Source organism: Tympanuchus pallidicinctus, unplaced genomic scaffold (assembly GCF_026119805.1).
Source record: "Tympanuchus pallidicinctus isolate F22 unplaced genomic scaffold, pur_lepc_1.0 scaffold44, whole genome shotgun sequence".
Lineage (NCBI taxonomy): Eukaryota > Metazoa > Chordata > Aves > Galliformes > Phasianidae > Tympanuchus > Tympanuchus pallidicinctus.
In genome coordinates, this window is record NW_026294763.1 from 33,300 (window position 1) to 54,857 (window position 21,558).

The 21,558-nt window shown below is 61.5% G+C and overlaps 4 protein-coding genes across 13 annotated transcripts; 1 reads left to right on the top strand and 3 right to left on the bottom strand.

Moving 5' to 3' along the window:
• Positions 1 to 743: 743 nt before the first annotated feature.
• On the top strand, positions 744 to 2,613 carry LOC128090174 (fumarylacetoacetate hydrolase domain-containing protein 2-like). Of its 3 annotated transcripts, none has more exons than XM_052702291.1 (7): positions 744 to 980; positions 1,237 to 1,453; positions 1,530 to 1,589; positions 1,684 to 1,846; positions 1,912 to 2,020; positions 2,108 to 2,195; positions 2,373 to 2,613. In XM_052702291.1, exons 1-7 carry the CDS (start codon positions 775 to 777, stop codon positions 2,541 to 2,543), a joined length of 1,014 nt encoding a protein of 337 aa, XP_052558251.1. In that variant the 5' UTR covers positions 744 to 774; the 3' UTR covers positions 2,544 to 2,613. The 3 variants fall into 3 exon arrangements, with proteins under 3 accessions (XP_052558251.1, XP_052558253.1, XP_052558252.1); XM_052702293.1 differs by having other exon boundaries at positions 2,481 to 2,613; XM_052702292.1 differs by having other exon boundaries at positions 2,108 to 2,490.
• Positions 2,612 to 11,014, bottom strand: GPAT2 (glycerol-3-phosphate acyltransferase 2, mitochondrial). 6 transcript variants are annotated; one of them, XM_052702288.1, is made up of 23 exons: positions 10,941 to 11,014; positions 9,687 to 9,732; positions 9,446 to 9,503; positions 9,067 to 9,180; positions 8,919 to 8,992; positions 7,663 to 7,773; positions 7,284 to 7,412; positions 6,387 to 6,486; positions 6,179 to 6,315; positions 5,918 to 6,017; positions 5,438 to 5,644; positions 5,242 to 5,352; positions 4,920 to 5,002; positions 4,729 to 4,835; positions 4,487 to 4,608; positions 4,118 to 4,382; positions 3,899 to 4,047; positions 3,740 to 3,817; positions 3,481 to 3,600; positions 3,268 to 3,388; positions 3,003 to 3,056; positions 2,842 to 2,906; positions 2,612 to 2,769 (listed from the first exon to the last, which is right to left on the bottom strand). In XM_052702288.1, the coding sequence occupies exons 4-23, from the start codon at positions 9,178 to 9,180 to the stop codon at positions 2,653 to 2,655; spliced, it is 2,364 nt and encodes a 787-aa protein (XP_052558248.1). In that variant the 5' UTR covers positions 9,446 to 9,503; positions 9,687 to 9,732; positions 10,941 to 11,014; the 3' UTR covers positions 2,612 to 2,652. The 6 variants fall into 6 exon arrangements, with proteins under 6 accessions (XP_052558248.1, XP_052558249.1, XP_052558247.1 ...); XM_052702289.1 differs by having other exon boundaries at positions 9,642 to 9,732; positions 10,941 to 10,989; XM_052702287.1 differs by lacking the exon at positions 9,687 to 9,732 and having other exon boundaries at positions 10,941 to 11,004.
• A 2,519-nt stretch (positions 11,015 to 13,533) lies between these two features.
• Positions 13,534 to 15,205, bottom strand: ADRA2B (adrenoceptor alpha 2B). Its single transcript, XM_052702340.1, has one exon. The coding sequence runs from the start codon at positions 14,968 to 14,970 to the stop codon at positions 13,849 to 13,851; it is 1,122 nt and encodes a 373-aa protein (XP_052558300.1). The 5' UTR covers positions 14,971 to 15,205; the 3' UTR covers positions 13,534 to 13,848.
• Positions 15,206 to 15,851: 646 nt separating this feature from the next.
• Positions 15,852 to 21,551, bottom strand: ELMOD3 (ELMO domain containing 3). 3 transcript variants are annotated; one of them, XM_052702271.1, is made up of 10 exons: positions 21,340 to 21,548; positions 21,111 to 21,192; positions 20,821 to 20,883; positions 20,435 to 20,526; positions 20,099 to 20,222; positions 19,136 to 19,258; positions 18,174 to 18,304; positions 17,500 to 17,576; positions 17,273 to 17,400; positions 15,852 to 16,678 (listed from the first exon to the last, which is right to left on the bottom strand). In XM_052702271.1, exons 2-10 carry the CDS (start codon positions 21,187 to 21,189, stop codon positions 16,473 to 16,475), a joined length of 1,023 nt encoding a protein of 340 aa, XP_052558231.1. In that variant the 5' UTR covers positions 21,190 to 21,192; positions 21,340 to 21,548; the 3' UTR covers positions 15,852 to 16,472. The 3 variants fall into 3 exon arrangements, with proteins under 3 accessions (XP_052558231.1, XP_052558233.1, XP_052558232.1); XM_052702273.1 differs by lacking the exon at positions 17,273 to 17,400 and having other exon boundaries at positions 21,340 to 21,551; XM_052702272.1 differs by lacking the exon at positions 20,435 to 20,526 and having other exon boundaries at positions 21,340 to 21,549.
• Positions 21,552 to 21,558: the final 7 nt, after the last annotated feature.

The following is a 21,558-nucleotide window of genomic DNA, read 5'->3' on the forward strand; positions in this document are numbered from 1 at the left end:
CCATCACCACTGCACCACCAGCACTAAACCACATCTCGCAGCTCCTCATCCACACTCCTGTTGAACGCTGCCAGGACGGCGACTCCACCACCTCCCTGGGCAGCCGTTCCATGCCTGACTGCTGTCGAGAGAAAAAGCTTTTCCTTATCTAACCTCCCAGGGCCACCCGTCCTGCCCTGGCCCCCCCCACCAACACACCCGATGCTCAGTACGTGACCATCTCCTTCCCCAGGCACAGAACGAGGCGACGCGGGGCCGCGCCAGGATCCCCCCGAGCCTCCTCTTCTGCAGGCTGAGCCGCCCCAGCCCTCCCGGAATCCCACGCCGAGCATTTCCCACTCGGCGCTGAGGAGGGGAGGGGATTCGGGGGGACGAACGGGGCCGGCGGCTGCAGTCCTACAACACGGCCGTTTGTGCCGCCCCGTCCTCACCCAGAGCCGGGCACGGGTTGGGAAATCGGAGCTGCAGAACGGATGGCAGGCAGAAGCGGTGAGCAACGAACGCTCAACGTTTAATCGTTTAACACACAGAGCGACAAACAGCGCCCGGCGGCCCCGAGGCGCGGGGCGGGCGGCGGCGGGGAAGCGGGGCGTCGCAGCGCCGCTCTTCCCGCACGGAGCCCAGCGACCGCGGCCGCCATTGACAGAGAGCCCGCGCTCCGCCCCGCCTCCCCCGTTCTCCCATTGGTCGGTCCGCCGAACGGGGCGGGCGCTCCGCGCGGGGTCCTTTCCGTGAGCGGTCGCGCCGTCATTGCGTCATCAGCGCGCGTCCCGTATGGCCCCGGCTCGGCTGCCCGCGGCGCTGCCCCGCGTCATGCGCCTGCTCCGCTTCCAGCGTCCCGGGGCGGCCGAGCCCCGGCTGGGGTTGCAGGAAAACGAGGGCGGGGATGTGGTGGATCTCAACGAGGCCGAGCCCGCGCTGCCCCGCTCCATGCGGGCCTTCCTGGAGAGCGGCGAGCACGGGCTGGCGGCTGCCCGCAGGTGCGGGTCCGGGGGTGGTAAACGGGTCCGGAGATGGGCGAGGCGCTCCGGAGGTCGGTGTGGGGGTCGCGAGGCGGACTCGCGGATCCCCGAGGTGCCTCCAGGGCGGCAGAGCGTGTATCGGAGTGTTGCGCTGTGTGCTGGGGTCCCCTGGCGGGTGCCGGGCACCGCGCTGCGGTGTTCCGGTGCCCCGAGCCGGGCGCTGAGGCCCGCAGGTGGAAGCCCGGTGCCCCCCGCGCTCAGTCCCGCCCCGCAGAGCGCTGGCCTCGGGCCAGCACCGTTTGCCCCGGGCGGGATTGCGGCTGTTGGCGCCCATCGACGACCCCGAGAAGGTGATCTGCGTGGGGCTGAACTACCGCGACCACTGCCTGGAGCAGGACGTCAAGGTGCCCAAGGAGCCGCTCATCTTCAGCAAGTTCCCCAGCGCCATCGCCGGGCCATTCGATGACATCGTGCACCCGGCCGAGAGCAGCGTGAGTGCCTGCGGGCCCTCTCCCCCTGAAGGGTACGGCCCGGCCCAGCCCCCCTGCACGCCATCTTCTCCCCCAGGAGGTGGACTGGGAGGTGGAGTTGGCTGCCATCATCGGGAAGACAGGGCGGCACATCCAGGTAACGCTTTCTCAGGGTGTGCTGGGATCCAGCCCTGCTGTGTGCCCCCATCCCGTTGGCTGAGTGGGTCCCTGTGTCTTCCCCCCGCCCACAGGAATCAGAGGCTATGGAGCACATTGTAGGCTTCACTGTGGCCAACGATGTCAGTGCCCGGGACTGGCAGATGCGAAGGAATGGGAGGCAGTGGCTGCTGGGGAAGACTTTTGACACCTTCTGTCCTATAGGGCCGGCTATCGTCACCAAGGACTCAGTGACAGGTGGGGACTGGGCAGAGAGGGGGTCTTTTTTTCCAACTCCTTAGGATGACACATCTCCTCTGCAGACGTCCACAACCTGCGCATCCGCTGCAGCGTCAACGGGCAGCTGATGCAGAACAGCAGCACCAGCCAGCTTGTCTTCAGGTTGCCCCAGCTCGTCGCCTGGGTGTCCCAGTATGTAGCACTGGGGCGGGGGGGGGCAGCATCCTGGTTCTCCAGGTGCTGGGGAGACAACCAGCTGACACCTCCTGTGCCTCCCAGGTTTGTCACGCTGCGCCCTGGGGATGTCCTGCTGACAGGAACCCCTCCTGGCGTGGGGGTTTTCAGGAAGCCCCCCGTGTTTCTCAAGGTGAGCACCGGGTGGGGTCACTACATAGGGCCGGGTGGGTCAGTGTGGCAGAAGAAGAACAGTTCCCTCTGAGGTTAGCACTTCAGCTTCATGTGTTCCCCTCCCTGTCCCTTGTCACCAACCTCCTCAGCAACCCAGATTTCCCCTTTCTGGGTTCCCGGCTCCTGCTGGAAGTAGAAAACCCTGCCACTGCTCTCCCCCTGCAACCCCCTCCCCCTCCATCCTCTCTGTCGGGATAAAGGAGCTGCCAGATGCACGGGGCTGCAGCATCTCCTGCCTTTGCAGCAAGGTGACGAGGTGCAGTGCGAGATTGAGGAACTGGGCACCATTTGCAACAAGGTGGTGTGAGGACCAACCTCCACCTCAGACCTGCCGTGCCTTGCCGCGATGGCTCTCAATAAATCCGCACCAGGAGACAGCTGCTGCACCCGACTTTATTGCTCTGCAGGGTTGGTGGCTACAGCTGCATGAACTGCTCAAGGAAGGCTCGCAGCTTCCCTTGGCCCTCGCTGGAGCTGAATGGCTGCACGAGGTGCAGAAGGGGCCCCAAAGGGCTCTGCGTCTCCTTCAGCACCTGGGGGGTTGAGGGTGTCACCGGCAAGACTGCTGATGGGGATGGGGGCAGAGCCCCCCCACCTACACTCACCCCTATGTTCTTGAAGCTCTGCAGTGTGCTCAGCACCAGGCTCCTGGAGGTGCGCATGGGGCACTCTGGAAAAACAGACATCCTCAAAGGTGCCCCCCACCCCTGTTCCACTCACAGCCCTGCTGGGGTGGGTGGACCCCCAACATCATGCCCCCGCTCACCCAAACCGTCCTCCTCTGCCAGGAACTGCTGCAGTGCACATGCACACATTGCTTCTGAAGGGAGAGCAGGATCAGCATTGGGGTGGGGAGAAAACCTCAGTGCTCCCACCCCCCCACCCCACGGCACTGCAGCCCCCTCCAGCTTCAGCGAGAAGCTGAGTTACGAGTGCAAGTGTGCCTCAGTCTCCCCCAGAGCTGAGCGTGGCTGATGTGGGAGCAGAATGGGTGGCCCAGGGTCATATGGGAGGTTCAGAGGGAGTCCTACCTGGCTGGGGCCAGCTGTGTTGTTCCAGGAAAGCCACTGCTCGCACATAGGTCGCCAGCACAGGGCTGAGGAGGTGACAGAAGAAGAGGAGGAAGCCAGGTGAGTCTTTGGGCTCGCGGATCTGGAAAGGAAAGAGCCAGATTTTCAATGAGTTTGTTAAGCCTCAGTGCGCCAAGGCATCCTAGGGCCACGGAGCAGGGAGCCCCTGCATACCCTGAAGCAGCGTTTGCGGTGGCTGTCATCGCTGTCACTGTCACTGAAGTCCAGGTCGGTCCAATGCAGAGTCCTGCCGCATCGCCACGAGGACACATCGCAGAGATAGCGCTCACCCTCCTGCAGAGCAAAGCTTTGCGCTGGCACTGCATGTCCTCATCCCCTCACCTCTACCCAGGGAAACCTCCCGATCCAGGGAGCAGTGGATTCGTGCCGCAGTCCCTTGTTCTCTTCCCAACCAGGACTGGAGGGCACCCACCTCTTCAGCCTCCAGCAGCCCGCACAGTGTGAGCTTGTCCAAGACATCCTGGCTCTGGCAGTCAAGGGGCTGGCAGGGCTGCAGGGAGAAGGGGGTGGGCAAGGAGCCGCACAGCCACCTCCGTGTGCCATGGGCAGCCCTAGTGCCACCTGCATCTACCTTCAGCCCCAGCAGGTTGGGGGGCAGCAGCTGCAGCAGCGCCAGGATCTTGCGGTGCAGCTCGTCCTCACTGAAGGTGATGCTGGAGGGGCAGGGGGCCTCCCCCACAAAGGGCAGCAGCTCCAGCAGCAGGGCACGGATGGCACAGGCTGTGGGCACAGCACGGTGAGCAGCGTCACTGCTGCCCAAAGCAGGGACCCCCAGCACCCCACTGCTCACCTCCCACCGCCTCACTGGCAAAGACGGGCACAAGTTGAGCGCTGTGGCGGCTCAGCTCCCACTGCGTCTCTGCTGAGTCCTTGACGACCACCATGACATCACCCAGGGGTGCAAGATGGTAGAGGGTGAGGTGGGCTCTGAGCAGGGCCAAGCTGTGCAGCACCAGGGCACAGAGCTGCCCCGAGAAGCTCACATCATGCTGCCGTAGCAGCGTCTCCTCCAGCAGCCACGCAAAGTCTGCCATGAGCTGTGAGAGCCGCACGCACTGCAGGAAGAGGGGGCTGAGCTGGCCAGGAGCTACAAGGGGCAGGCCGGGAAGCTTGCTCCAGCAGCAGATGAAGCTGGAACCCCAAAGGGCTCTGGCCTCACCTTGCGGTGCTTGTGCAGCAGCAGCGCCGCTGTGATCCCCACAGCTGTGATGGCAGAGCACGCAATGGCATCTGCGAGGAGCAAGAGGCACTGCTGTTTGCGGCCTGTTTCCAGCGCAGGTGCTGCCGTGCAGCAGCCACACATGGAAATGAGCAGTAATTGCAGCACGGCTGCTGTCAGTCAGAGAGGAAGTGGGGACACGCAGTCCTTTGTATTCCCATGCCCTCCCCAGAGCTGCGTACCGCTCAGGGCATGCAGGCCCAGCTTTGTCACCATCATTTCCTCTTCTGCCTCTGAGCTGGTGGTCATTCCGTGCTCCGGACCATCCGCCCTGCTGTAATCCGGCTGTCTGGAGCCATAGGAAATAGAGAGGTGGGAAACCGGGGGGCTGGGAACAGGCAGTGAGGGCAAGGCACTGCTCCCCCTGGCTTACAGCACACCGAGGATGGTGGGCAGCAGCTCCTCCAGTGGCTTCCCCATGGTGCTCCGACAGATGAGGCTTTGTGTCACAAACTCCTGGAGAGGAGCACACAGCCCATGAATGCCTGCAGCCCACAGCCGACTCATGCTTTCAGTCCCTCCAAGAGCTGCCCCACGGGCTCATGGAATCTCTGCAGATCCCCCCAAGCCCCTCTGTGCAACTCCACAAGGCTCACACAGCCCCAAGCCTTGCTGCACCATGTCCCCCGGGGACCGGGCTGGGCTCTGGGAGCCAGCTGTACCACAAGAGCCCCAACTGGACCCCACCACTGTACCTGCAAGGAGAAGGGCTGGGCCAAGTCCACACGAGCGCAGCCAAAGCACCGGCACAGGGCTTGGCACGCAGCCCAGAGGCAGGCCCCGAGGCCGAGGGGCTGAGCGCTGTGCTGGGGGGAGAGGGAAGGCAGCATTACTGGGGGGTGACAGGAGAGATGCCCCTATTCCCAGCTACGGCGCCGTGTGCAGCCTCACCGCTCCATTCGTGCAGAATCTGTCGGGCGTCTGGTCGTAGGCGATGCCCACAGGGACCAGGAGGATGTCAGGCACAGCACCATCCTGCACAGCGCGGCACAGCGGGGCCAGCCAGGCACGGGCCGCGCTGGAGAGGTGCCACAGGGCACAGGGCTCCTCCAGGAAGATCACCAGAGGCTGCTGGCTCCTCAGCACCTCCTCGACGTACTGGAGCAGAGGGGGAAAGTTGGGGCTGACAATGGCACCATAGGGGCCTGTGGGAGCTGCCACCGCCCATTGATGGGGGTTTAGCGTGGCCTGGCAGCTTTGCCCTTCTGTCTGTGAGCCCGAGATGCCCCCACTGAGTGCCTTGAGAGCTTGGGGGGGCAGGAGGGAGGTTCTTCCTCCACTGCAGGGGTTGGAACTTGATCATCTTAAACCCAACCCAACCGTTCTCTGATTCCCATCCCAGCACTGGGGGAATGCCAGGGTGAGACGTACCGAGGTCAGCACAGCTGCTGGGAGCTCTCCATCCTGACCACTCAAAGCCTGCTCCACACTCGTGGGCAGGAAAACTGCTCCCAGACAGCCAAGCAAGGCCCTGCAAGGGAAGAAAGCACCATGAGCGCCCACCCCGCACAAGGTCGTGTCCCCATTACCAACCCTGCGCCCTTCCTGCTCCCTAGCCCAGCTTGGTGTGCGCAGCTGCATCCACCCTATGTGGGGAAGCGGCCGCATGCAGCCGGATTCCCCGTGCCTTACCGCAGGCGAGGGCTGCAGGTCAAGTTGCCCACCGTCACTCTGGGCACCCCCAGGCCCTGGGAGAAGAGGAGGAAGGACAAGAGCAGCCCATCCACCTGGGACTTGTGGGTGGAGAGGAAAACCAGCGGCACGCCGGGCTGTGGGGATGGAGGATGCAGTGAGAGCTCGGCACTGCGGTGTGCCAGGAGCAGGCAGGCAGGTTCCTCACCGTCCTGGCGGCCCTCAGCACCATCTCCAGCTGCCCCCGGTGCAGCTGCACGCTGAGAAAGAGGCGGCTCAGAAAGCGAAGCAGAGCCCAGCAGCACAGCCTGCGGGGAGGAGAGGCACAGCACAGGGGTGAAAAGCCGTACGGGGCCACGGGCTGCACCCAAAGCCCTCCAAAACCTCAGCCAGGCAACAGGACAGCACAGCCAGGGCTGTGAGCACATCCCTTCCCCATCACTGCACCATCGCCTGCCTCAGTTCCCCCATCTGAGCACCAAACAGGGCTGTGCAAGATGGCTGACTGCACAGCATCGACTCCTGGTCTCACTGCTCAGCTCCCACGAAGCAAATAAACAGCTTTACTATAAATTAAGTTAAAACATTAAAGGCTGGATGTGACAAGACCACCTCCTCTGCCGCGGCAACAAAAGATGAAGTCAATTACCCCTCCATCTCCCTGTCCTCCCGCCACTTACGAGAAGGATCTGAATGCTTTTATCCCCAGGGTAATTTCTTCCCTTTAAATACTTCAGACTGCTCAGAGGGTTCTTTTATTACAGCTCAATCAGACAAGCAATTAGGCTACAATGCAACCTTTAATTGCCAATTTCTCAATGACAGGAGGTAAAAAGGAAAAAAAGAGAAAGAAAAAAAAAAGAGCTTAGAAAGAAAAATTTCCTTTTGCTTTGCTTTGCTTTGCTTTCCATCCCCCCCAGCGTGGCCATTTTCCCCCTCTTTGCCACTCTGGTGTTGCACTCCGCTCTGCAGAGGGGACAATATCCCCATGAGCCGTGAGTCGCAAACTGCCACGCATGGGGCTCTGCACAAACTGAAGGAGGAGAGCGGGGCTGGGAATGGCCCACCATGGAGCTGGGACCCCCAACCCGGGGCCCGCACCCACCTGAGCACGGGGAGGCAGAGCGGGGCCTGGATCCTAGCCAGGATCCCCAGGACTTTCTCCTTGCACTGCTGCTGGAACTCGCTGTCCCTTCTGCAGCTGCGTGCCTGGCTGGCAGCGACATCCTGCACCCTGCATGGAGATGAGGTGGGAGCAAGGGGTTAACGCGTTTTTCAGCAAAAGACAAAAAACCAGTTATGGATTACAGTAATTACAATGTACCGGCTGCCAAGCCTGGGCCGTACAATTAGCAGTGACAAGGGTGGAGGTGACAGGTGCCTGACGAGGCCGCGTCACCCAGCGCCGTGCGGCACAGAGCAGCCCCCGTGCGAGGACCCCTGGGGGTGGCAGTGAAGGGGAGCAGAGAGCCAACGCCACGCACCTCTTATTGCTGCAGACTCTCTCCAGGAGGTCCCTGGGGGTGTCGGTGAGCACTTTCCAGCTGCCCACAGCCAGGATGCAGCAGATCCGTCGCACCAGCCAGCCCCTGAACCTGGGTGAGACGAGCGGTGAGCACCGTGAGCGCCGCAGGGCGCCGGCACTGCCTCACCTCCCACACAGGCTCCTGGCGAGCGTTTGAGGCTCTGGTTCCCATCTTACAGCTGGGGAAACGTGCTGGGAACATGCTGGCGGCTTTAGGGTGCAAGGGAAGCTCTCCAGGCACCAGGCAGCCTCCCCAAAGCTGCTGCTGCCAGTGACAGCCCGCTCAGCACACAGCCCCTGCCAGCAGCAGCAATGCTCCATTCCAAGCTGGGACTTCCCCAAATGTGCCCCACATCCAGCTACACAAACACCACCAGGTCAGAGAGGGCTGAAACTGAGGCTTTGAGCTTTGCAGTGCACAGGAAGCTGGCGCGAGGCGCTCAGGCAGCGAAGCAGGGACTGATACCTGGGTCTGCTCTCGCTCTCAGCCTCCCATCTCCAGCCTCTCTTCAGCATCCCACAGTTCCTGAGGCACACTGAGCGGAGATGAATTATTCAGAGAGTTTGAAAGCTGGGAGCTGGGATATTTCAAGCAGAAGGGAGCGTCGTGACCCAATTTGGAAAAAAACACAGCGCAAAACTGCCAAACCACTAGGGACTGCTAGGAGAGGAACCACGGGAGTCCAGCACCTCCAAAACCAGATAACTGCACGAGAGCAGCCACACCAGCTCCTCGGCATCACAGCAGCTGAGCTCCAGCACTGGGCCGTGGGGAGGAGGACACACATGGGGGCTGGGAGCAAGCTGGCCCAGCATGCATGAAATCTTCCTTGCGCCGGAGTCCAAAGGGAGAACAAACCCCCCCCTGCTCCTTCTCAGGCTCTTCCCAAGAGCTTCAAGAGTCCAAGTGTTGATTTCAGAACTCACAAACCCTCGACACTGTGGCTGGCTGCCCTTTGAGGCCATAAGGGTGACAGCAGAGGAACAGACCAAGCCCTTTCCTCTCTGCTGTTATTAGCGCTCTGCTCTTGAAGATGTGCCTACAGTTCAGAAAATAATTAGCATGACTGCTTTCTGGACTAATTAGCGAGCAAGTGTGACAGAGAGGCACCCCCACGCTCCAGTGCCACAGGGTAACTTAATTCGGACGAAGAAAGAACAAAATTTGTAACGACTGCTCTGCCCAGCACTCCCAGCACAGGGCTCTGACCTCACCTGGTGTCCTCCTCCGTCACCCAGGTGGCACTGTGGAAGCCGAGGGAGGAGAGACGAGCGTGGTAGAAGCCATCCTGGGAGCAGAGCAAGGCGTTGGACTTGGCTTTGGCTGCGGGAGACAGCAGCCCTTGGCTGAACGTGGGCTCACCCAGCTCCTCGGGGTGCAGGCCTGGCAGCAGCGCCTCAGGAGCGGCCGGAACCAGCGCCGAGAGGGGATGAAAACTTCCACTCTTTGCCCCGACTCAGAGAACCAGGCCTTCATCTGAAAAAAGGCAGAAATGTAAGGGGAGGGACGGCACGAGACATCCTTCACCTGGAAATAATGACGTGAGGGTGAATGGTGTCCAAAATGCATTCCCACCGGGGAGAAGGGAAGCCCCGCTGCTGGGCTCACTGGGGAGAAACAAAGGTGCTGTTTGCTGGTGCCATCCCCCCAGGCTCACCAACGTGTTTGTGCCACCATCACTGCAGGAGTGCGGGGACCCAGACCCAGACAGGGGGCAGGACCAGCACCCCGGGGTGCTCACCGTGCGCTGGTAGCAGCTGGCCCTCACAGATGTGTCTGGCAAGGCCCGCAGAGCTCAGCTGAGGAGACAGGAACAGCGAGAGCTGGGAACACGGGGATGTGCGCCTCGTCCCCATCTCACAGCACAGAGAGCACAAGAGCAGCCAGGAGGCCTCTCCCCCAAATCTGGGATGGGAGGGCAGCAGGGTGGGACCCACAGGGCATAGGAAGGAGGTAGCTGAGCCCCTCTCCACTGCAGGCACCTGAAGGGAAGGGAGCTGCTCCTCGGTGGGGAGATGAGTTGTTCTCCTGCAGAGGGAGTGGAGGGGGAGAGAAAAAGCAGCCAATGCACCAAAAGCCCTCGGGAAAAGAATTTCTTCTTTGTAAGACAGCTCTGGCACAGCTGCAATTGACTTTTCCCTCCCACACTCTCCTCCCCCAGGCAAGTCGATGCCAATCTGCACCCAAAACCCCCACGGTCTCCCCGAGACGCAGAGATCCCCTCCATCCCTGGGAGGGTTGGGGGCACCCGGAGCGGCGTTGCTTTCCTCCGTGCCCAAACCCAGCCCCACAACAGCAGCCCCAAGGGAAGGGTCAGGCAGCAACAACCGCCCAGCATCCCACTGCTGGAAATCCCCAAACACGGAGAGACCCCCAAAAAACACGGCAGGAAAATAAACCACAGCAGCTGCTTGCTGCCAATGAGGTGCAAGGTGCCAGGAAGAGCAGGGCGACGGCCTGGGCTGCTCAATGCCCCACACAAACCCCTCTGGCAGAGCCGGCGCAGCCAGAGGGGCTGCAAACACTTCTTCCCCCGCTTCGCTTCAGAGCAGAGATTTTAAAGTCATTTCATTCCAGGAATCAGCACTCAGTGAGACTCCTGGCAGCTCGCTTGTAGAAAAACAACCTGTTTGTCAACTGCAGCACGGGGAAAACGGGAGAAACGGGGGAGAAAAGGAGAAGAGGGGCGGACGTCAGCGTGCGCTGGGGCACCGGGGGGACCCGCAGGGGAACCTGCCCGGGTTCGGACAGGGTGCACGGGGGCGCAGGGAAGCGGCCGGCCCGGCCTTGGGCCGTGAGGCCTCGCCTGCAGCCGCGCCGTGCCGGAGGGGCCCCGTGCCTCGCAGGTGGGGGAGAGGGGAAGGAAGCAGGCGGATGGGGTCGGGCCTGAGGTGGGGCTGCTGGCACGGGGCGCCCCGCGGGGCCTCGGGGGTTTCCCCAGCGCACCGGGCTCCTTCCCCTCCACGGGGATCCCGCGGGTTTGGAAGCTCACCCAAAGGGCTCTGGTTGGGGTCCCACCCCGCACGGATCCCTTCCAGGCCGCACGGACCCCGCAGGGCCACGTGGGAGGAAGCGGCCCCAGCGGAGCCCGAGGGTCCGCAGGGCCTGGGCAGGGGCCGCACGACGCGGGCCCCAGTCACACAGGCCCCAATCAATCACAAAGCCCCCATACGGAGAAACTGCGCCCCACACGTCCCGTGCGGCCCCACGCAGCCCCACCCCGGCCCCCGGCCCACCTCAGCACAGCCCGGCGCTACCGCCCCGCTCCGACCCCCGGCCATGCGGACCCCCGGGGCGGTGCGGGAGGCGGCGCTGGGGCGGGGGAGGGGGGGAAGGATGAGGAGGGAAAAAAGGCAGGAAAAAAAAAGTGAAGGGGCAGAGAATGGCGCTCCGTCGGCCGGGCCGGGCTCTGCGCTGCCCCCCTCTTCCTCTCTATTCTCCCTCTTTTTAGGCTCTCCCTCTCTTATTTTGTCCCTTTCCCCCCTTTTTACCCCTTTTCCCCCGTGCCCATCTCCATAGGACTGTGTCCAACCCCATAGGATCGTGCCCACCGCAATAGGATGAAGCCCAACCCCATGGGACCGTTCCCATCCCCATAGGATGCTGCCAACCCCACGAGACCACGTCCAACCCCACAGGGTCATGCCCATCCCCATAGGACTATTTCCCATCCCCGTAGGATGATGCCCAGCCCCATAAGATCATGCCCAGCTCTGTAGGCCCATTCCCATGCCCTATAGGATGCTGACAACCCCATAGGACTATTTGCATCCCATGTCAGCTGTGGGCAAACACAACTTCGTCCCCTGGAGCCCCACAGCCGCAGGCTGAGCTCCGGCTGCAGCTCATCGCACCCCACATCCCCCCTCAGGTCTTTTTTATGATCTTCCATCTTTGGGATTTGTTACAAAAATTGTTAAAAAAAAACATAAATGGGATTTGTTGAAATGAATTTTACATGGTCTCTCTTTGCAGCAAACCCAGCTTAGGGGGATTTCAGTTAGTCACCATGACAACCCGGTGCTGTTCTGGGGAAATTAGTGGGGAGAGGAGGGCTGCGAGCACCGGGGAGTGGGGAGGGGACAAAGTAAAGGGGCAGTGATGAGGCAGAGTGGGCACTGGCTCTGTGTGCAGGTCACAGGACGATGCCCAGCCCCATAGGACCATACCCAAGCCCTCAGGATAATGCCCAACCCCATAGAACCATGTCCAACCCCACTGAACAATGCCCAGCCCTACAGGGCCATTCCCATTCCCATGGGACCGTGCTCAACCCCATAGGACCATGCCCAGCCCAAAAGGACCATGGCCATCCCCAAAAGAGTTTGCCAACACGACAGGATCGTTCCCCTCCCCACAGGACCATTCCTAACCCCACAGGACCATGCCCATCCCCATTGTATGTGGCCAGCGCCATAGGACCATTCCCATCCCCAAACCCGTAGGACAATGCCCACCCCCACAGGATGTTTCCAACCCCACAAGACTATGCCTGACCCCATAGTACCACTCTCAGCCCTATAGAACTGCTCCCGACCCTATAGGATCTTTCCCACTCCACAGGGCTGTGCCCAGCCCCACAGCCCCCCACTGATACGGGATGTGGGGAGGCAAGGGGAGGGGCTGTGGGGACTGCTGGAAGGGGCCCAGCATCTCAGCATGCAGCGGCCACGGTCGCACGCCCTCTCCCATGCAGCCACCACCCCAGCACTGTCCCAGCACGCTGGGTTGGACTGACGGCCGAATTGGGATGGGGAGGGAAGTGTCCAAGCTGGGAAAAGCCTTCCCAAAGAGCTCAGCCTGGCTTTGGGGCGGCCAGAGGCCACGTCCCTGGTGGGACAGGGAGGCGGCGGAGGGCCAGCGCTGCTCTGCCACTGCAGGAGCAAGATGTCCCCAGCTCTGTCCCAGGGGGCTGAGCTCAGTGTACACGGCCCCACGTCCTCTGCTTGTCCCTGTCTCTGTGTGGGGGGACTGGGCTTGGTTCCCTGGAACACATGGGTCAGGGGTACTGTGCAGCATCATGAGGGGCCCCATAGACCAGGGGTGGTGTGGAGAACATAGGGCCCACAGAGCCCATAGGAACGTGGGGACATCACACCCCACGTGGGCTCCTTCCCCTCCTCAGGCCCACAGAGCCCTGGGGATTTGGGCTCCCACTGATGTGGGGCACAATGTGCCATCGTGAGTCCCAGTGCATCAGCGCAGGCTGTGACGTGGGGCCGCAATGCCCCACTGTGTGTCATGCTGCACCACAGCTGTTTGTCACACGCTGCTGTGGGTCACCACACACCACCGCCAGTCTCCACACGCTGCCACCATTCACCATGCACCACCATAAGTCAACCACGATCCACCAGTACGGGTCGTGGTGCGCTGCCAGACGATGGGTCACAGCACGCTATGGGGTGTCATACACCACCCTGAGCCACAACAGCGGGGTGTGGGTCACATCACACCAACAGAAACCGGCACCCCACTGGCACAGCTCACAAACACCCCCTGACCAGGGCTGTCTCAGACACCCGAGAATCCCCTCCCTATCAGTATGCCCAGCAGGGCTTTGTCCCCATCATGGTTTGGTGACCTCGGGGCCATGCCCCAGGGGAGGGAGTTATTCTCCGGGGGGGCTGCGGGGGGGGATGATGTTTTTCTAATCATTTTCCTGCCATAAATACCCGACCCTGTGCAAACATTCTGTTCCCACTCACGCCGCACGCATTCCTCCGTTCGCTGCCTGCGACCCACGGCTGCAGAAATGGCTCAGCCCCACGGCTGCCCCTGTCCCCACAGATTCCCTGCAGCGTGGAGAAGACAGTGAGATGGTTCCTCTGACTACAAAATACTTTTTATTGTTAAAAGGCGGCAGCCGCCGGGATGTGGGGCAGATGGGGAGAAGGGGGAAATCACCCCTGATTTCATGGGGGGCACAGCGTGTGAGGTGGGGAGAAACGCCGCCCCCCAAATGCAGCCCCCGTGCATCGCTGTTGGGATGGGAACACGTGGGGCTGCGTGTGCCCCAAACCTGCAGGACGGTGGGAAAGGGGAGGAGAAATAAGGGGGGGGGAAAGGGAGAAAGGGGAGGAAAAGGGGAAAAGGAGCAGTGGGCAGCGGGAGGGGCTGAGTGCCAGCGAGGGGCTGAGCCCCTCACCACGCCGTGCGGGCGCTGCGGCGGCAGAGGATGCGGCGGAAGGCCCTGCGGAAGTCGCGGTTGAAGGCGGTGTAGATGACGGGGTTGAGGGAGCTGTTGCAGTAGCCGATCCAGAAGAAGAACTGGAAGACGCCGTCGGGCACTTTGCAGCGCCGTGGGCAGACGGCACCCAGGCTGTAGAGGAAGAAGAAGGGGAACCAGCAGAGCACGAAGACGCCGATGACCACGGCCAACACGAAGGTGAAGCGCTTCTCCCGGTTCGCCTGCGCCTTCCTCCGCCACGGAGCCGGGCTCAGCGCCGGCGCCAGCACCACGCGCCTCGTCCCAGTGGCCACAGTGTCCCTGGGCCGCCCCGATGGCTGCGGGGAGCCTCCAGGCGCCGCTGCCGGCTCGCCGGAGCCCAGCAGCGAGGTCCTGTCTGCAGGCAGGGGCCGGGGGCCCGAGGCGTCCCCATGGGCGGCGGGGGCGGTTCTGGGGGGCCCGGGGCCGGCGTGGGGCTGGCGGCGGTGCCGGCGCCGGGCGATCAGGTAGATGCGCAGGTAGACGAGGATCATGATGAGGCATGGCGCGAAGAAGGAGCCGACGCTGGAGGAGAGGATGTACCAGGCCTCCTCGTTCAGCTTGCACTGCGGCCGGCCACCTGGAGCCGCCTTCTTCTCGCCCTTGTAGACCAGTGGCGGCAGCGAGATGGCGGCGGCGATGCTCCAGACGATGCCGATGCCGCACTTGACGCGGCGCGGCGTGCGCTTGGCGTTGTACTCCACGGCACGGCTGACGGACCAGTAGCGGTCCAGGCTGATGGCGCAGAGGTGGACGATGGAGGAGGTGCAGAAGAGCACGTCCAGCGCCAGGTAGATCTCGCACCACACCTTCTGGAAGTACCAGTAGCCCAGCAGCTCGTTGGCCAATGAGAAGGGGATGATGAGGACGGCCACCAGGATGTCGGCGGCCGCCAGAGACACCAGGAACAGGTTCTGGGGCGCCCGCAGCGAGCGGCTGGTCAGCACGGCCAGGATCACCAGGGTGTTGCCGGCGATGGTGAACAGCACCAGGAAGGTGATGGCGGCGGCGATGGCGGCTGCAGCCTGCACCGAGTAACCGCCCGCGGGGCTCGGCATGGCGAGGGAGGGTGGCCCGGCCGCGGGGACCGGCTGGTGGCACTCAGCATCCCTCGGGGGGACAGGGGACGGGGCGGGAGGACGGGGCGGAGGAGAGCTGGGGGACGGCGGTCCCGATGGGCATGGTGCTGCCGGGCTGCCTGCCTGCGCCCTAACCCAACCTATCCTACCCCTAACCCTGAACCCAAACCCTAACCCTAACCTTGCACCCTAACCGCAACCCAAACCCCGCGCCCCAACCCAAACCCCGCACCCCAGCCCCACACCCTTCCCGCGGGTCTCTGGATGTTTCCCCGTCCCCGCCCGCCGCTGCCGTTACCGGTGCCGGTGCCGCCGGGCTCTGTTCCTGCCGGCGCCGCCTCCCCGGGTTTTATTGGGGACGGGAGGGCTCTGAGCTGCTCCCGCCTCCGGGGCGGACCCGGGGACACGCGGAGGGACCGGGAGCTGCGAACGGCCCGGCGGCACTTCGGCACTGGCTGCGTGTCACCCCTCTGTGCCCCCCGTCCCCTTCTCACCGCCCCCAGGGCTGCCATCCTCACCCCAGGACCTCCATGACGCCCCATCCCTTTGCCAGCGCGTGTCCCCCTGAACCCCCCCCCCCGGCTCCCGTATCCCTTTGGGTACCCGAGCCACAATTCCCCACTGCCCTGAGCCCCCCCGGCCCCAGCCACCACTAGGGCTGCTGACCCCAAACCTGCGCTCACTCGTTTCTATCCCAGCCCCGGGGATGCTGCAGGGGCTGCCTCCAGCACAGCCCTAGGCTGAAATGTGGGCTGAGAAAGGGAGAAGGGAATGAGCCCCCTTCCCTGCTCCCTTCCCCCTCCCAGCCAGGGAAACCACCAGCAAGCCCACACCAAGAAGCCTCAGAACACCAAGGAGTGTTTGGTTTGGTTTGGTTTTATTTTCCTTTTAACAGCTTATTTTGGTACATCCATGCACAGCCACTCCCTGGAGGTGCTGAGGAGGGCTCCCCAAACAAGAAGCTGCTGCCCACCCCGACCTCAGCCACGGGTGCCATCAGCACCACGGGCAACCAGGAGCTCCAACGCAAAGCCCCGGCTTTCGCACCCCTCCACGTGCAGTGAGCCCTGCAGCAGGTCGAAACCTGAAGCTTCCCACCTGTGTTGGGTAAGGATGGGCAACGCCACGCATCTGAGCCAGCAAGGCAGGCGTGGAGCCCAGCGTAAGGCCGGTGGCTAACAAAACCCAGCTGTTTTATTTTCTCCTACATTGCCAGATTTCAAATCACAGACCCATTTAGGCTGGAAAACTCTGCCTTGAACACCGTGTGACCACCAGCCTGACCACCTCTACTTGGAAAGGGTCAAAGGCTGCAGTTTGCACCTACAGCTCCAAGCGATGCCAACAAACTGCAGGCAGCACACAGGGATGGACACAGCCACCCTGCTGCCCAACACTCGCTCTGCAGCGCCCTGCTGACTGCCCGGCTCCCCAGCTCCCCTCCCTGAGCTGCAAACCCACACAGAACTGAGCCCCTCACTTCAGATCAGCCGTGCCTCTCCCTCCAGCTCAACCTGCAGGTCACAGATACCCGTGAAGTTTATCTCTTCACCAGCCCGGCTGCTGCTGACGGACAGAGGGGACGGCTGCTGGACGCCATCTGCTGTGGACACCGGGCTTCTGCTCACGTAGGTCTCCAAGGATTTCAGGAGCTGCTTCGGTTTCTTTTTGGTGGAGAACTCCAGCTCTGCAGAGGTCAAAGAGAAGCATCAGAACAGCAGGGCCGGGATGGCGCTGGGGAAACGTGCTCCTGCATAAGGTGCTACCAAACATCAATGAGCTTTATTTCTTGAGTCCCAGCGTCTCACCGCATCCCCTCCCGCAAAGCTCACAGTTACGTTTGCTCACAAAGCACGAAAGGCTGCTTGTCACCCCTCAGCGGAGCTCAGCAGCAGAAGCCCTGAAACATCCCTGCTGTTCAGTGCACACTGCTCCACGCACGTAGCACGCTGCAAACAGAGCTTAAGCAACCGTGTGCCACAGACATCAGTGAGCTGTGAGAACCAGAGCACAGCGTGGCACCCAAAGGCGGCAACACGCACCTCTGAGTGCAGGGGGCTGGTTTTAATATTGGAGATGTCGAAAGGGGAAAAAAACAACACGGCACTGAGGTCAGCATCACAGCCGTACGAAACCTCCGTGTGCAGACGAAGTGAGGCTGCGCGCGCAGCCCCTCATCTCCACAGGACCCACAGCACGCTCCAGACACACCGGGCTCCTTCCCTGAGCCTCGGGCCGCCGTCCCAGCCAGGATCAGGGGGCAAAGCGCGGCGCAACGCACCCTTCAGGAGGAAGCCAGAGTCAGCGACGGTCTTGTGCTGCGACTTCCACACTCGGTAGAGCTGCAGGAACGCCGCCGCATACAGGTCGTTCAGCACGGCGATGACTTGCCGTCTGCGGTTGCACTCCCTGGCCGGGGGCAGCGGCCTCAGCCAGCGCTGCCCACCCCCCCCAGCCCAGGGGAGGCCTTTGCTCCTCCCGCCCAGCTCAGGGCGGCTCACAGCTCACCTGGAGAGGCACTCCTCCCTCAGCGCCTGCAGCACGAGGCGGGTGATGTTCACAGACATGATGCAGAAGGGGAAATTCTGCAGGAGAACCAGCCTTGCGTCAGCTCTGCTGGAAGGGAGCTCCTCTCTTCCAGCACTCAGAGGCGCCCTGGCCCCGTTACGCTGCACCTGCGTGGCCCTAAAGCCGTGCTTCAGGTGCAGGCAACAGAGTCAGGGATGGAGCAGTGATACTGTGGGTATGGGCTCAGATGGACGTTGTGTCTCCATCCAAGCTCCCATCCAGGCTCAAGAAGTAAGCTTAACATGAAAACTTAGGGTGCAAGCTTAACACCAGCATCTCAATTTAAAAAAAACTTTTGATCCAGGGAAGCTTTGTTCATCAAAATCTTTTTCCCAGCAGAAAGCCAACCCAAGTGGTTTGGCTTCCGCCCTTATCAGCACTCCTCAGCACTTCAGGGCCCTTCCTCACCTGACCGGTGGGAGGAGGACCAACGACATTCGAGCTCCTCAGGCTGATGGAGAAATCACTGACAGATTGCCACCAAGCGAAGAGCAAAATGCCAAATCCTAACTCTGAACAGCAGCAGGTTTTCATTGCTTACCTTCCCCTGAGCTTTAGAAAGAAAAAGGTAAACACCACAGCAGAGGGCGAGCAAAGAAGGAGGAAGGACGTGCCTGTGTCTCGTGTTGGGACAGCCTGAAAATGTCTAGAGCTAGAGGCAGCATCTGAGAGTCCATCACGAAGTACAGCATTTGCATCAAGCCCAGCATCCCCGTCCCTCGCAGGTCGGTCCCTGGATCTGCACCTGGATAAAAGGGCCTCTGATGAGCCTGACACCTCTCCTCCTTCCTGGGCCGCCCGCACGCAGCCCTGGCATTTCACAGGTGGTGGAACCACATTTATTATCCTTGGCAGTGGCAGCCTGGGGCAAAGCTTTTGGGAATCCACCATGCAGGCACGGAACTGCGCCACGGCCTCTTTCACATGGGCACCAGCAGGCACTGAGCTCCCACTCACACGCCTGTTTCCATAACACCTCAAGGAATTAGCAGCTCTGCCCATCCCAAGGCTGAAGCCCAAAACCAGGTGTTTACTTGTTGCTATAAAGGACAGGGAGTCGTTCACCTTCTGCTGAGGGTTTCAGCCTTCATTAAGAACTGGCTTATTAACTCCAGCCAGGCAGGCTGAAAACTCGGGTGAAGCTGCGTCCAACAAGGCAGAGACAGCTTTAATCACTGTTTTCATTACCCAGTAAAGGCTGAAAGCAACCTGCAACACAACTCCAGCGCCAGAGCCCTGACCAGAGCTTCACTAACAAACCAGCCTTCCAGAGACGCCTCATTAGCCACAGCAATCGCCTGCTAATGAAGAACATTAACGGCCCCAGAGAAGCAGTTACAGCAGCTACTTCTATAGCACTGGTTGGATACGGCTAACTGTCCCAGGGGCAGCAGCTGACACTGGGCAAACCAGGCCAGATGTCGTCCCACCTGTGACAGCAGCCACATGCCTGCTCCAAAACAACAGCACGACCAGCAGCTGCACGAAGGGAAAGGGAAGGAGCGTGGAGGAGGGAATGGGAACAGCAAGAGCTCTCTGGGCAGAGGTTTGTTCCTGAGGTCCCTCCGTGCTGTACCTTGAAAGCCAAGCTCTTCCCAGTGCGTGCCGTAGCGCGGGCATCCCAGCGGGGAGCAGGTCAGCTTCTTGTAGATGGTCTGCAGGATTCTCATGTGCACTGCTTGCTTATCATCCAAGCCACCTGGCGGAGGAAAGACACCGAGCAGCCTGCTGCCCTCAGCTGCCTCCAGGGGGACGTGGTGGGACAGCAACCACCACCGGCTGCAGCAGGGAACAAAACCCCACAAAAAGCTGCTTAGGGCAACAGGGAGGATGTCCTCCCCACGTTTATCCTGCTAGAGGTGAACAGAGGGAAAAAACAACGCACGAGAGGCACAGAAACACCATACAGTGCATTTATAAGTGCTACGGAACTCCAACATTGTGGAATTTTGCTGGCTGAGGCAGCACTGCCAGGGGAACCTTGACAAACTACAAAGCAGGGGGCACAGCTGAGGATTCTCCTGGTACAAATGTGCTCAGCACAATGGGACAGCCAGACCCAAAGGCTGTGCTGGATGCAGAGCCAGGACAGGAGCCGTGGCAGAACGAATGCCACCCCAAGGAACCTGCTTTAGCAGCGAGGTTGGGCTGGATGATCTCCAGAAGTCCCTTCCAGCCCTATGATTCTGGGTTCACACCTCGTTTGCTTTGGTCACTGAGCAAGGAAGGGCTGTGCAGCCCCTGCCTGGCACCATGCAGCTCTCTCGCTGGAAGCAGACACATGGAAGAGCTTCTGTGGCAGAAGAGTCAAGAGATCTGTCCTCCTCCACCAGCAAACATCAGTGTGTCAGTAAAGCAAACAGGGACCACGTCCTTTGGGACAAGCACGCTGCCACAGGTAAAGAACAGACTGTGCTGTGCCCGAGACCCACTGAGCTGCTCCACATGAATCCCATGCAGGAGCAGCAGTGCTCAGCGTGACACTGCTGGGGACAACAGTACAGGAGTGGCAGTTTGGGGGATGTGAGGGAGCACTCACACTGAGCAATGGCAAGAGCCAGGTCCCGCTCGCCCTGCAGCTGCTGCTGGAGCCGGGGGGGCCCAAAGAGGAAGTGAAGCAGAGCAGCCAGGCCCTGCCTGTGCACCGTTGCTTGGATCTTCTTCTGCGGAGAGAAGGCAAAGAAATGAGGGCACATCTGTCCCCTGAGAGAAAAGCCAGCGGGTGAGCTGAGAGGGAAAGGGATCCCACAGAGCTTGGCTGAGGGAGGGCAGAAGCAATGGGAAAGAGGAGCACAAGACAGAGCTGCACAACTAGAGAGCACGAGCCAGGGAACAACTCTGGAGTGAAGGTTGTAGCCTCTGGTCCTGCACATACCCTGCACTCGGACAGGTCTGTGGTCTGGAAGAACTGCAGTGCTTCATTGAAGGATATGAGGGGCACAGGACCAGCTGATCTCCCCAGCAGCACTGCAGAACAGCATGGGGCAGCGTCAGCCCTGCATCCACATCAGGGCAATGAGTGCCAGAACCTGTTCTGCCTGACCCCTGAGCAGCAGCTGCATCCTGGGGAGCTGCTCTACACACCTTGGTGCTGCAGTAACACCAAGGCTTAGGATAGTGGGGAATGAAGGGAGCCTGCAGCCAACTCCTCCTCCCAGCCCTTCTGCCCTTTCCCTAGCTCTCCTCCACCACTCCAACCAAGCCCCTCCCCAGCCCCTCTGTGAGCTGTGGCCCCATCCCATGCACTTCTAGGACCTGTACCTGACTGGATATCCTCCACTGCCTCCCACTCTTCCTGGGCGCTCCGCTGCTCCGCACTGATCCCTGCCAAGGGAAGCACACACTGGAGGCAAGAGCTGGGAAAGACCCCGAGGGGGTCACGTGCCCTCATAGCCTTTATCAGGACACTTTCATGGCATCCCCTGCCCCGCGTGCCATAATGAAACCCAACAATCCTACCCCAATGCCTACAGGAGGCTGGGAGGCCTCAGGGCTGGGATCTCAGCCTAGAGCCCTTGTCCCCTGCTGCTCCCAGGCCCAGTGCTGCTCACCCCTGACATGTGTGGGAAGGGGCTCAGGGGGCAGCGGGGGCTCCTCAGGCTGCGTGGTGTCTGCCGGCTGGGCGTTCATGGCCTGTGGGGGGAAGGCGGTGCTGGTCAGTGGAAGGCCCTGGGTTTCTCAAGGGTCCGCAGAGCTCCCAGAGGTGGCCCCAGTGGTTTCCAAGGTGGCCTACGGGAGCCCAAATGTACCCAAGGGTCCCCAGGGCTGTGTGAGACGTACCCGAAGGGGTCCCAAAACGACCTAAGAGGTCCTCAAGGGGTTGCAAAGAGTCCTCGATGCGGCCTGCGGGATCCCCAGACACCCCCAGCACGGCCAGGAGGCCTCAAAGGTCCCCAGAGAGTCCCCAGCGCGGCCCAGGAGGTCTCCAGGTGCTTAAAGGGGCCCGGCCCTGCCCACCCCCGGTGGCCTCCACTCCGTAACCCCGCCCCCGATCCCTGC

Bases quoted from the DNA above. Each gene is read 5' to 3' on its own strand.
- LOC128090174 (XM_052702291.1), top strand. From the start codon at position 775: ATGGCCCCGGCTCGGCTGCCCGCGGCGCTGCCCCGCGTCATGCGCCTG. The intron at 981-1,236 runs GTGCGGGTCCGG...CCCGCCCCGCAG, and splicing joins GGGCTGGCGGCTGCCCGCAG to AGCGCTGGCCTCGGGCCAGC. The intron at 1,847-1,911 runs GTGGGGACTGGG...TCTCCTCTGCAG, and splicing joins CACCAAGGACTCAGTGACAG to ACGTCCACAACCTGCGCATC.
- GPAT2 (XM_052702285.1), bottom strand. From the start codon at position 10,985: ATGGCCGGGGGTCGGAGCGGGGCGGTAGCGCCGGGCTGTGCTGAG. The intron at 8,993-9,066 runs GTGAGCCCACGT...CTCTGCTCCCAG, and splicing joins CCTGCACCCCGAGGAGCTGG to GATGGCTTCTACCACGCTCG. The intron at 6,487-7,283 runs GTGGGTGCGGGC...TCCTCCCCGCAG, and splicing joins CTCTGCCTCCCCGTGCTCAG to GCTGTGCTGCTGGGCTCTGC.
- ADRA2B (XM_052702340.1), bottom strand. From the start codon at position 14,970: ATGCCGAGCCCCGCGGGCGGTTACTCGGTGCAGGCTGCAGCCGCCATC.
- ELMOD3 (XM_052702271.1), bottom strand. From the start codon at position 21,189: ATGAACGCCCAGCCGGCAGACACCACGCAGCCTGAGGAGCCCCCGCTG. The intron at 20,223-20,434 runs GTATGTGCAGGA...TTCTCTCCGCAG, and splicing joins CAGACCTGTCCGAGTGCAGG to AAGAAGATCCAAGCAACGGT. The intron at 16,679-17,272 runs GTGCGTTGCGCC...TGACCTCTGCAG, and splicing joins CTCTGGCTTCCTCCTGAAGG to AGCTGGAGTTCTCCACCAAA.